Source organism: Thermobia domestica, chromosome 16, assembly GCF_964235325.1.
Source record: "Thermobia domestica chromosome 16, izTheDome1.hap1.1, whole genome shotgun sequence".
NCBI lineage: Eukaryota > Metazoa > Arthropoda > Insecta > Zygentoma > Lepismatidae > Thermobia > Thermobia domestica.
Genome location: NC_137469.1, coordinates 157185515 through 157198868, shown reverse-complemented (window position 1 = coordinate 157198868; position 13354 = coordinate 157185515). Strand labels below are relative to the sequence as shown.

Sequence of the window (13354 nt, the reverse complement as noted above, 5' to 3'; positions counted from 1 at the left end):
CAAGTTTTTATCCCACTTAGAAGTACTTAAAACATGAGTTTATAGACCCAATAAAGACCCTTTTAAATAACATAAGGAATTCGTTCATCCCACCTTTAGACCTAAGAATTAAAAATATTCACTTTTGGCAATTTTCCTGTGGGTTATTCCCGGAAAGCTACGATCATGAAAAATTTCAACCTTCCACGTCAACCGGAAGTATCCCTTTATTTTGTTAGTCAGTTCATGCAGTTTTATATATAGTTAGGAAGTAAAGTAAGAAGAAATTGTTAGAGACTTAAAGATAATAACAGCATTACTACTAGACTTGATATTGATATTTCTAATCTAAGTCATTGTCTTTTTCTATTTCTAGAGATAATCAACACAATGATTTTGCTATTAGACTCATAAAATTCAATCACTTAATATATACGTGGGTGGAAAAATATTACAGATTAAATTCAGAAAAGAAATATTAAGGGCATTACTAGAGCACACGGTTTTACCAAATTTTGATACATTTCTTATATTTTCAGGTTCGCTTAGAGCTCTGATTTTTTTTTTTTTTTTTTTTTTTTTTTTTTTTTTTTTTAAGGAGAGCATGTACTAAATGAGGAGCTCCATTACTATTATTTGCAGATTGACTTCAGGAGGGCTGAGTATCAATACAGTGTGGACGTATGGCAAAATCTACAATGCACAAAACACGAACCAATTTGGGCTAGGTGACCACTAAAAAGCACGAATTCTATCTAACCTAGTCAGGGCAAGAACGCAGAAAGGAGGCCCGAGCGGTAGCGAGGGCTATGTCCGTTGGAAGCAGGTCGGCAGCGACAGGCATAAACGAGGATAGGGAAAGAGCACACTTACACATGTAATACTTTCACTATCGCTCAAAATTAATTTCAATATGCTGTACACTGACAGTAATTACTTATATTCACACTCTCACTCCTTCAGAAAAAATGTTTCACATCGTATTTTATCTATGAAGTTTCTATTCGGTAGAACCGTCTGTTCGAATGAACCCATATTAACAAGTGAAGAGTCCAAATGGATGAATCGAGTTGCGGGATGAGACATAGTGCGTCTGATAGAGGAAGTGAAAATATGTATATGTGCAAAGTTATAGCGGATGAGCGCCATAAGAAACGGAGAGGGAGGGGGTCAAATTTGGTGGGGAAGGCCTATGCTATGTTATAGAAATACATCAAATAAAGTGTTGAGCCGTAAAAATAGTGAAATATAGACAATACAAACAGTAGTAGTTTCACATATTGGCAAAAGAAGAATAGGCAGAGTAGATCATGAACCTCTGCCGCCATTTTGAAATCCACCATTTTGAAATCTATATTGTTTGAAATGGAAAGGTAGTCATGTGATATATCAATTAGGGCCAGCATGTTCTCAAAAAGTCAATTATAAACTTTAGTGATCATTATCTGTACTTATTTGGAAGATTTAGGATCAACTTTGTAGTTAGGTCTTTTTACCAAAATCTAGGAGCCTGATACTTGTATGTTGAAAGTTTGGATTATCACGAAAACAAATTTAAGTTAAACATACCTACAAGCCAAGAAAACTAACAGTGAAATTTGATATCAAAGGTGTATATTAGTGCATTATTTTTTATGACATTCACTTATTCTAAATGGTGTTAGCACCTCGAGAATGCAAGATCAAATTTCACACGTGAACAGAAGGTAGCATAATAACAGATATTAACGTTTCTTTGCCTAACACGAGCACTAAACAGATAAATACCTGACAAAAGAACATTACATAAATTTGTAATGTTTGCTTTCTAATATATTTTATCTTCTATATGAACTCCAAGAAGTTTAATATTCGTTACTCATTCTGTAATTACATTTTAATAGTTAAGTACGGATAAGATTTTAACTTATCATCGGGGGAAAGTATAAACATTTTTTTTTAACTGTATATCAGACCATATTATTTTCGTAAAACTAGTATTCAAGTTCCATGGATATTGTAAGGATCCCCATCTTTCAGTGTGTATTACTTCTCTAAGCACGTGTTATAATTGTAAAACACGTGCTATTGTTTATACGGCGGACGATACGGAAGAAAACACGAAGCCGACGCGGTGGAATCCGAAAATGGACGAATCACCAAAAAATCACGTATAAAAGATCAGGAGAGCACCAATTATCATCTAACCACTGATCACTTAACCCACATACCCGCTCCTGAGATCGCATTGGTCAAAGGAGATTTCCTACCCACATAATCCCCGCTAGCTTCATTAGGCGAAAGAGATTCCTAATCACAATCCACCTCCAGAACTGCTTTGGGTGAAGGAGGATCCCTATAAACCGTCTCCTATACTCATAGTTGTAAATATTCCTTTACAAAACCCTGAAGGTGGGCAAAAGGGTTACCCGTACATACGTAATTCCAACCTTCGTCAACCGAAGCCACTTTACGTGTGCTGAGGACTAATACTGAAACATTAATTTTGTATCTTTTTAAATAAACTTTATAATTATTACATAGAGGATTATTATTATAATAAAATTGATGAAGGGCTAATTCCGGACTATTATTGACTATCACGAGACGTTACAATATAATGTAGAAGAACGTAATTGAGAAACAGCAAAACTCTAAGATGCAGAAAGATCTCGATGAATTTTTAAAAAAGGTTACTCTTTCATTAAGATTAAATACGCACTTTATATCCCACACAAGATTACTAATTACTTTTAATTTAGAAACATGTATCCTAATGCCGTTCGTTAATAAATAAAACCATGAGGCTATGGCTATCTTAAGGCATAGAAGAATCGGCAGTTGTTCAGGGACCAAACGATTTCAGAGAATTCATATGCATCAATAAATCTATGGTTTCAGTCGATAAATAAATACGAGGTGTTCGAGTTGATGAAACATTTAACACTATACCATCTCCGTCTCCATTTGTATGTTTGTGTGTTTTAAAGCTTTATATTCCTTAAGTTTTGAATCCTAATTTTTTCAGCACTAATTTCTCTGAAAACATCTAACTTTTAGTTCTAATTTTCAAGGCTTTTTAAGATTATTGATGGTACTGTATGATTCCTGTTCTCGTGCATGAATGAGTGGGTATGGACCCATATGCATAACGCAATATCTACTGTACAATGCTACAAAGACGTTCAAGATAATTTTTATCAGGTTTATATAGTTATACTTCCAAACGTGTACAGTTCAAATTTGAAACGTGGACAGTTAAAATCAGCGTAAGATTACTTAGCCCAAGAATTCATCAATAGTTAACAAAATTTAAAAGGTAATTTTGAATGTCTTTAACACTTAGTATTTTATCCAACGTCTAATATACGTGAAGATTAGTTATTTCTGGTAGTTTTTACATACAATAATAGGAAACATATGTTTTGTAACATTTCCAAATCAAGATTCTTCAAGACCACAATACTGACGGGCATACTATCATTTTCTAGTGTAAGCAATGATGTCTCTCTACGAGTTACATTGGGCACTTGCTAAAACTTCTTCTATTATTATTATTATTATTATTATTATTATTATTATTATTATTATTATTATTATTATTATTATTATTATTATTATTATTATTATAAATTTCATTGTGCTGCAAGATTAGATCTTCGAAAATCAATGTGCTGCAGCTCCAAAAATTTTAACATACATTAGTTAAGATTTAACTTTTTTGTCTGTACCTTCATGTATTTTCATACCGATAACACCGAGCAAAACATTTTCTGTTATTGAGAATCGCCATTATTTTTCACAGTTGTATTGGACTCTATACTTAAATACAGGTCTGTGTATATGAAATTATATGGAGAATTTACTACAGCTCTAAAAATATGGAATTAAATAGAAAACTCAGAATTCCTTTTCTTTTTCTTGCTAAACAGACTTACAACAGTTCCTGTTATAAACAGACATTACTATAGAAATAAACTACTGTAGCACTAGATATAACGATAATACAATAAAAAAAAAAAAAATATTACCTTAGTGTCTGCCATTGTAGCATATGGATTTCTGGCAACCATAATGTCGATTTTATCACCAGCGGATGCAATGAGAGGTACAGTAAGACAACAATCGAAGTCATGCGTTCGAGTGTCGTTTACCTTAAAACAGAGAAGATTATTATCCTTAAGTTTTGATAGAGAAGAGTAGATACATATTACTACAGAAAAATAAAAAAGAAAAGTATCATATATTTTGATAAAATACTTATTATCAGAGTTTGAAACAAAATGAGAAGGTCATTTTATGTTGATATATTAACAATATGAAAAAACAACTTGGAAGAAAATTTGCTGTGACGGGGGAGTATCAGAAACTAAGGTTACAAGACCGATATTCCTAGAGTTTCCTCTATTAGAGGGTAATGAGGAGCATGCGGTAATTTTAATACATGGAGTTGGCAACTGGACAGAATTTCAGCCACTTGCCACCTACGGCGCTAGTTGCAGGTAAGCACAAATGGCGACTCGTTTGGAAAACTGGTCTCGCGAAGAAGTCTGCTCAATTATTAAATTTCTGTGGATGAAACATGTAACCGCGGCTGAAATTCACCGACAGCTGGTAGAGGTTTACAGAGAGATTGTAATGTCTCGTCAGCATGACAACGCGCGCCCGCATACAGCCCAGAAGACCTACACGATGTTGAAATACTTTCGCTGGGACATCATCAACCACCTTCCCTACAGCCCAGACCTCGCTCCAAGTGACTTTTACCTGTTCCCGCACTTAAAGTGCACTTAAGAGGCCGTCGCTTCTCTTCAGATGAGAAGGCGAAACACTTCGTGACAACGTGACTCAACACGCAAGGACAGGATTTCTACCAGGATGATCTTCAAACTCATCCCACGATGCGACAAGTGACTCAACCGATATTGAGACTATGTCGAAAATAACCTCTGTCGGCTGTATTGGCTGTATGACATAATATATACACGTTTCACTGAAGGCTTTGTAACATTACCTTCTGATTACCCCTCGTACATATTACAGGTACCATTCCGGTATCCACGAGGTGAGACTGAGAAAGATTAGAAAAAATATTCAGGATCCCCAACCTCAGCTTAAAACAGGGACTATCGATTACAAAATCAAACCCTTACTGGCACGAAATATTACATATATACCCTTCTCCATGTATATTTCTTAAACTACCTTGTTTATACCTTCTCAATACACTGGTATTTGTGTAGAAATGATAGACAGTGGCCTAAAACGTGTAGGTGTCAATGTCCTTATAATCAACAAAATCCGATGTAGAACATTGATCTCACTCGAAAAGTTTGAAAATATATCGATGTTATTTAGCATCCAATGGACTATAAATAGAATACATGATTTGACATAAAAAACATTCATATTAAAACATATAAAATAACAATATATTATAGTAAACACTGTTACCATAAAATTGCTAAAGATTACCAATGCTATTATTTTGACCAATTCACCCCGACTACGTTTTCCAAAGTTTGTCTTCGTATTATGCACGTTCATGAGAATTCATTCATAGAGTACAAACATCTTAACAGAAGTTTAGACGCTCCTTTCAGATTTACTGAAATTTTAATATACCATAAGTTCTCTGGTAATTTATTATTTTTTATTATATAGTAGAAGGAGCAAGTTACTTTTGGGATTTATAAATTTTCTTATCGTATAAAAATATGAATGTTAATATTATCATTAGAATAGTTGTTCCTGCTAGGCTAAGTACTATTGATGATCAATGTAAATGTATGTACTGTAAGGATGTTTGAAATATCACGAGTAGTTGCAACGGTAATACTCTGCTATACATGAAATTAAGGAACAAGCAGTCTACAGGTGTCCGCTACAAGATGGATATTGTTAAGATTCCTCATTAAAATCCAAGTGTTATATGGCTCCGATGAAATAAGGGATCAAATGAATCAAGCAACTGGTTCTTTTTAGGCGGTTGTAGTAAGAGGGACACCAGTTCTCTCTACAACCTACGTTGTCATTAATCGGAACTTAAAGTATCTACATTTCTAGGTGAAAGTTTAATTTCTTTCTTTCTATTCTGTATGTGAATATAGCAAATTAAGTTTTAAAAAAAGACTTTGAGAAGTTTCTACTACATCACTGTTTCCCTTTGTAACAAACTTTTACGTCAATTATACACAGTAGTATTCCTATTTCTACAATTAAGTATATACCACAAACGTGCATACTCATTTGTCCCTTGTCAAGTGTAGTTAATCTTCAAACGAAGTCACCATTATATCCTTCACTTTCCAAACTTTACACCAATCGAGAACTATCTTATAACTGCTCTGTGCAACTGTCTGACTTAAACTTGTTATTTAGTAAAATATTTAATATTTAAAAAATAATCTTTATTGTTGTGCAGTTCGTGTCCACAATATATGATGCCAAAATTAATATGAAGGATATATCTTGACTATAGAAAAAAAATCTGTAATAATAATAATAATAATAATAATAATAATAATAAATTAAATACTCGTAATAGAAATTACTCAAAGATAAATCAAGATTATTGATTGACTTTTGCAACATATACTGAGAAAATCAAGTTAAAAACAATTGCATTGCAATCACAATTCAGTTTTATTGCTGAGTTTTACAATTGTATTATATTGTAAAATTTGCTATAACTTTTTTATTTATTTTTTTTTTAATGTTCATTTTTGCATTATTTTGTGAACAGTGTTCAGAAATAGTACGCTGCTTTGAATCCACTCATTATAAAGTAGTAAAACAATGGAACGAGTTCTTCATTCTGTGGTGCGTGAAATTATGAATGAAGTAGGAGACAAATAAGTTGTACGCTTTGTATTTCCTTATATTTTCTGAAAGAACACGCATGCTTATAATTCAAGCAAAATTTACTATTAATTTCTCGAAATTTTTCTCTGTTCTATCTCTCCCTCTCTCTCTCATTTTTGAGCGATAAGGAAGCAATGACAATAGTTCTGTTATTATAAATAAATAAATAAATAAATGCTAGATTACATGTTTCATGATTCCTTCAAATTGAAAAAGTGAGTTTTGACGTTTGTACTATTGGTATGTACAGAGCCCTAGCGACTACATCATTTAATACATTGAGACCAAATTTTAAACTTATCAAGATTTTATCGGATTTCATAGAGGCGGGATTTATGTTATACTTATTTCCTTATTGCTGATCGAATATTGCTATTTTCATGTAAACGGCTTAAATCATTTTGTAAATGTTCGTAAATAGTGTATTGGCCCGAAAATAAGCCGTCCCCACATATAAGCTGGACCCTAAAATTTGAAGAAATGGAACAATAATAATAATAATAATAATAATAATAATAATAATAATAATAATAATAATAATAATAATAATCCGAGGGAGGAAAAGAAAGTACTGGTAATCATTTACTAGCAGATTCAAGGAAATTTAATTAGGTAGGTATAGATTCTATTTTATCATAAATACAGGAATACAAAATGCAGTGTCATTATTGAAAAACTGAGGTTACAAATGTGTGATATGCGTGCTTTAAAGGAAGCTTTCTGTTAACTACCAGAAGTTAGTTTCGAAAATGCTATTATCGGATAACATTAATGAATCTACTATGTAACTAGTTTCTACAATATTACTATTGCATTAACGTTATTTCAGTATGAGAAATCAGCACGTTTTTAACAGTATTCGATGTGAAGAAATGTCAATTCTGTAAGATCGTGAATATAAGATCCACTGTATTTGTTCACAATTGAAATTTTGATAAAATATGTGGCTTGTAATACGATAGAAACTTCATTTACAACTCTATAATATGACACATGTATTTTTCTTGAGATATTCTGAAAGTATTGAAATTGGTAAAAATGGCACTGCTCAGTTGCACGTTCGAAATATGTTTCGCTGTATTCTAGTACTTTTGTCTTCTACCACTGACGTTTTAGTACATTCGCCATTAATAGGAGATATGGTTTACAGAAATATTGGTTTTTACCTTCATTTCTCAAATAAAGATCACAGTTTCTTTACCTGTAGTATCTAATTCAATCTTCACATTTGTTCATTAATATGAACACTGGATTACTCCAGCACAACAGAGATTATGATGCAGTCAGTCTTTATGGTCTGATAGTTTAGCACCGACCTCAACGATGAAAATCTGTTGCTGATCGAAAAGCCGATTGGGAAGTATAGTGGTTCGCTCAAGGGAATAGTAAGCTGAAAACCTAGATTCGATTCCAGCCTCAATCAAACTTTTCTACTCTTCGAATTTTTATTTCCAGTGATCTATCATTATTTTCTAGACTTTCGATGAAAGATTGAAGATATAATCTTATCAAATTATTATCTGAACATATTCTCTGATTTTAAAGAGGAGAACATTCAAATATTACATTTCTTACCTGTAATATCCTGTCATAAGGCTTCAAAACTCCACTTAGATCAGCTGGACCACCTTTCCGTATCCTATTTATGTAGACACCTCTTTCATAGAGTCCATCTGATACACTAAACCCGAAGTCTTCGTACACTCTATCTTTAAACAAAGTCACCTGATAAATTTCGATTGGCATGTGGTGTTGTGAACACTGCATATTGCTAGGAACATGAGATGAGTTTCCAACCGGTAAGTAACACGGACTTGACGGAGTACAACTTACATTGTAAAACACTTCTTCCTCGTACATTTGATAATAAGAGTAACTTGGTGCATACGATTCCTCACCCACTACTCTTCTTCTCGAGGGAAGAGTACTACTGCGCTGACAATAATCAGGCTTTGAGAATATATCAATATCCCTCACTTCATACGTGTTTTTAGTATCTTTCTCGCGAGATGCACAATTTTCACTACCACTTTTTGAACACTGCACTTTTAAGTCAGAATTGTCACTCCCACTCTGCGGAGACAAAATACGAGGTAGAGGTGAATCTACTGAAAAAGGAAAATAGAAAGAATGTGGTAACAACAACATAATTTACTTTAATATTAAGTTATTCTTGTATCTTTAAGCAAAGGAAAAATCTATATAGCATTTTATTCATATAATTTCATAATAGATTGCAATATAAATACAATGAAACCTCTCTAAAGCGGACAGGCGTGAGGAATCAAAAATTGTCCGCTATAGAGAGGTGTCCGCCTTAAAGAGGTTTCAATATTTTCTTACGTAAATTAGTAAACAATGTAATATGAAATTTAAAAAAACATATTTTTGCATGAATCACGTATTCACGAATATTACCAAAATGTTACTGTATCTGCATTATTCTCCACCATTCAATACTCTATGTTCGAGGCACAGCATGGAAATAAGATGTTATAGTTCTCCAAAATATAGAGACAGCAGAATAATGCGCCATCCCAAACAGGAGGCAACTGTCAATCACTTTTGTGTGTTGACCAAAACAGGTTGGGTGGGAATGAAATGTAAGCAAAGGACATGAGAGTGTTGTTCAACAGAAAAGCTTTGTCTGGATTGCTGAGCAGACAGTTGAGGAAGCAAAATGTCAAAATGTTTCCTTGGTGACACATGTATGAATTACTAAAAATGTATTTTTATGGTACTTTTCAACTTCTTTCTAGAGAAAGTGTCCGTAATACGGAGGTAAATAGTACCTATTAAAGACAGAAAAGACTGTCCGTGTCCGTATTAGAGAGTGTCCGCTTTAGAGACGCTTGCCAATATGTTTTTTTTTTTTTCCTATTATAGTGTTTGGGGATTACAAAATATGTCCATTACGGGAGGTGTCCGTTAGTAGAGGTTTCACTGTATATTATATATATATATATATATTTAAATTAAACTCTTTAATTTAACGTTCCACGGCAAATAATTTTATGTCAACACTTATAAACATTTTATGATACAAATTAAAGAAGGCTTTGGTTTCAATGGAATTTATCATTACAAAATACTGTTACATTATTTTCTACACCTTCATTTCATATAAGGATCCACAAGTATTTTCCCATTATTTAAAATCTAAGTATTCCCTTCCTCCTCCAATTAGTTCCCACATTTGAATGTTACACCGGAGTTCAATTCTCGAGGGTAATAATATAAATATACAAGGTGTTAGAAAAATGTGTCAATATTTGTGAACAGATACCTCATATCAAAACAAGAATAAAAACTTCATATGATCCTGTGCTCAAAAGTGGATAGTTTCGGAGTTATAGAGTGCTGAAAACGTGAAACAAGTGAGTTTAAAAGTTCATAGCTCCACTACTATGGGACCTATCGTAGTTGGGTCAAGACATCACTGAGGAACTGGTATATGAAACTATCCAAATATCTATATTTAAGAATGCTCCAGTACTTGCACACCAATTTTTAGAGAAGTAGGTGGAAAGTGATCAAGTACTTCCAAAACAGCCTCTCTAAAAATGATTCCACAAGTACCAGAGGTTCTGAAAGATGGATATTTGGATAGTCCACATACTAACCCTCAGTGATGTCTTGACCCGACTACGATCGGTCCTACAGTAGAGGAACTATGAACATTTAAAGTTATTTTTTTTTCACGTTTCCTGCATCCCATAACTACGAAACTACGCATTTCCAACTACAGGTCCATGTGAACTTTATTTTCTTATTTTGATGCGACGAATCTGTTCCCAAAATACTGTGGCAAATTTTTGTAACACCCTGTATATTTGAATCCCAAATTGAATTATACATGCACGTACCACTTTTGCTCGGCGCCAAAAAAGATAGAAGAAAAAATTAGGCTTTCTGCAGAGCAGTGCTCATGTTGGATGTGAAGAATTTTTGATTCAGTTCCAGGCCATGGGAGTACGAAATGAAAAACGGTTTCGACGACCTTTTAGGCTTCCGTTTCCTTAATTCTATTTATTGTTCATCATCGTTTACTTACATTTATGAGTCGTTTCAATTAGCCATCAGGGCATAACTTCGGGACGTAAAACTACCATTGATAACTAAACTAACGATCCTACGTTTTCCCAGGTGCACGAAAGCGACGTTAAAATCTAATCAAAATAAACAAATGTTATAATTTAATGCATCTTCGTGTGCTAGTACAAGGAAGTTTCAAACATCTGAATGGTTTGACGAATCATCATCATCATAGATTTTCTGCCTTTATTGGCAGGTTACTTGCCGCAGCTGAGAAGCTTCCATGCTCCACGGTCCTCCGCTAACTTCTTCGTCTTCGCGTATGATCTTTCTGTTTTTATATCATCCATTAATTGTAGTCTCCTTCGCCCCCTCCCTCTCTTTCCCGCCACCATACCCTCTAGAACGTCCCTCATGATACAATCTCTTCTTAGGCAATGTCCCAACCAGTTTCTCTTCCTCTTCCTAAAATATCTAAAAGTGTTCTTTTCTCACCCACCATTTCTAACACACTCTCATTTGTTTTCCGCTCGACCCAACTAATTCTTTCCATTCTTCTCCACACCCACATTTCGAAGGCTTCCAGTCGATTTTCATCACCTTTACGTAATGTCCACCTTTCTGCCCCATACAGTACAACACTCCACACGAAGCATTTTATGAGTCTTTTTCTCAACTCTTTATTCAACGTCCCACAAAACAGACTTTTCTTCCTCCTAAAGGCCTCTTTCGCCATTCCTATCCTTGCTTTTATTTCACGTTCGCACTTCATGTTATTACTAAGAATATTACCCAGATATCAAAAACTATTCACTTGTTCTATTTTCTCCCCTCCTACTTTTATATTTGACACCGACCCCTTCGTTCCAATCACCATGGCTTTTGTCTTTCTAACATTTATTTTCATCCCATATTCTTCAAAGCCCTTTCTCATTTTTTCTAACATTTTATTGATTTTCTTTTCAGATTCCGCAACAAGCGCCATATCGTCTGCAAATCTTATACATCTAACCATTCTACCTCCTACCGAAATGCCATAATCATCATGTAAACTCTTTTTCACTATCTCTTCTAGATAGACATTAAATAGTGTTGGCGAGAGGCAGCATCCTTGTCGAACTCCCCTTCCAATTGCACTCCCTTCCGTCAGTTCTTCCCCTGTCCTAACACTTACTTGTTGGTTCATGTATAAGTTTTTTTTATGAGTCTTCTATCTTTCCATTCCAACCCTATCTTCGTTAGAACTCCCAACAACAATTTCCAATTCACGCGGTCAAAAGCCTTTTCTAGGTCAATAAATATAACATACACCTCTTTCCCTTTTTCTATAAATCTTTCACCGATCGCCCTTTATAATCCAATTGCAATACGAATCAAATTGCTGTAAATGGCACTATGGTCTTTACGTAATTTCAAATTCATTTACGTGAATGGATATTTATTTAAGCATTTTTTCGACATAAGGTCTTTCGAAAAATGTCAAATTTTCCAGTCTTTGTAACTTTGTTCCTATTTATTCGAATACGTCATATCATGATTATACTGTTCGGCACTAAGGCACTTTGGTTGTATCAGTGGGGTGAAGTGCTGTTCTTGATCGGAGAACAGGACATGAATAGTAATACATCCTACATCATTGTCAAACACAAGGTACTATTAGGATGAGATTAACATGGGAAACATTACGTTCATGGGTTTTCTCGACGTTTTATCAGTTTCCTCCCACATGATCATTTCACGAATTCTTTAATAATCATTCGTCTTCTTTAGCCTAAAAGACATAATCGTAGGAAGACTTAATTTCTTTTTTACACATGTTCGGCCAATACTGCGGCTAATCGATTTCCAGTCACATTTGTGAATTACGGAAATATTTTTTCCACCTCTAAAGTGTTCAAAGTTGATACGCCTCTTATTTTGTGAATTAATATTGCAATAAAGAGAGAACTGAAAATGTCAAGCCTTATTTTGTTAAGCATTTTCTCTGCTAAAGAGCAGCTTGGGTCGTTTTCAATTATATTTGAAACTCTAGCAAACGTACATGCGTTCAACAAATGCTTTGCAACTTTCTAATCGTATCTTGCAATCAAATTCAGCAGTTCAATGTAGTTGCTCTTCTACATTAACTTGCTACTCTCTTCATATCTTCTATCTTTCAAACCCTGCTTTGCTAACGAAAACCTCTGCCACTAATCAGACATTCTCTTTTTGTTTGTTTTTACATTTTCATTATTTTTAACTCTCTCATAGCAATGTTGATAATCTACTTAGCCGTCAATTCTTGAATAATCCAATGTCTTTACGCAGTACTTGGATGGAGATCGTTTTAGAACTATTCACGCCGCACACACTATTTAAATATTAAAAAAAAAAATGATCACTAAACTCCGTTAATCTCATACACCTTTTCTGTAACAAAATTAACTTGACTGGTATACCAATTTATCTCTTGATGAATACCCAATAGGGTTTCCTAGAATTATGATAACTACTTAGA

General features: G+C 34.0%; 1 protein-coding gene across 3 annotated transcripts in view; it reads right to left on the bottom strand.

Annotated features, from left to right (window-relative positions):
- Window positions 1–13354, bottom strand: part of LOC145673479 (glutamate receptor-interacting protein 1-like) — a 310017-nt gene that overhangs the window by 2652 nt on the left and 294011 nt on the right. For 2 of the 3 annotated variants that reach the window (XM_081743212.1, XM_081743213.1), the window contains exons 16-17: window positions 8398–8930; window positions 3990–4112 (exon numbers count right to left, since the gene is read on the bottom strand). In XM_081743212.1, the coding sequence (XP_081599338.1) occupies window positions 3990–4112; window positions 8398–8930 (656 nt within the window). The remainder of the gene's footprint in view (window positions 1–3989; window positions 4113–8397; window positions 8931–13354) is intronic. The other variant, XM_081743214.1, reaches the window with a different exon arrangement.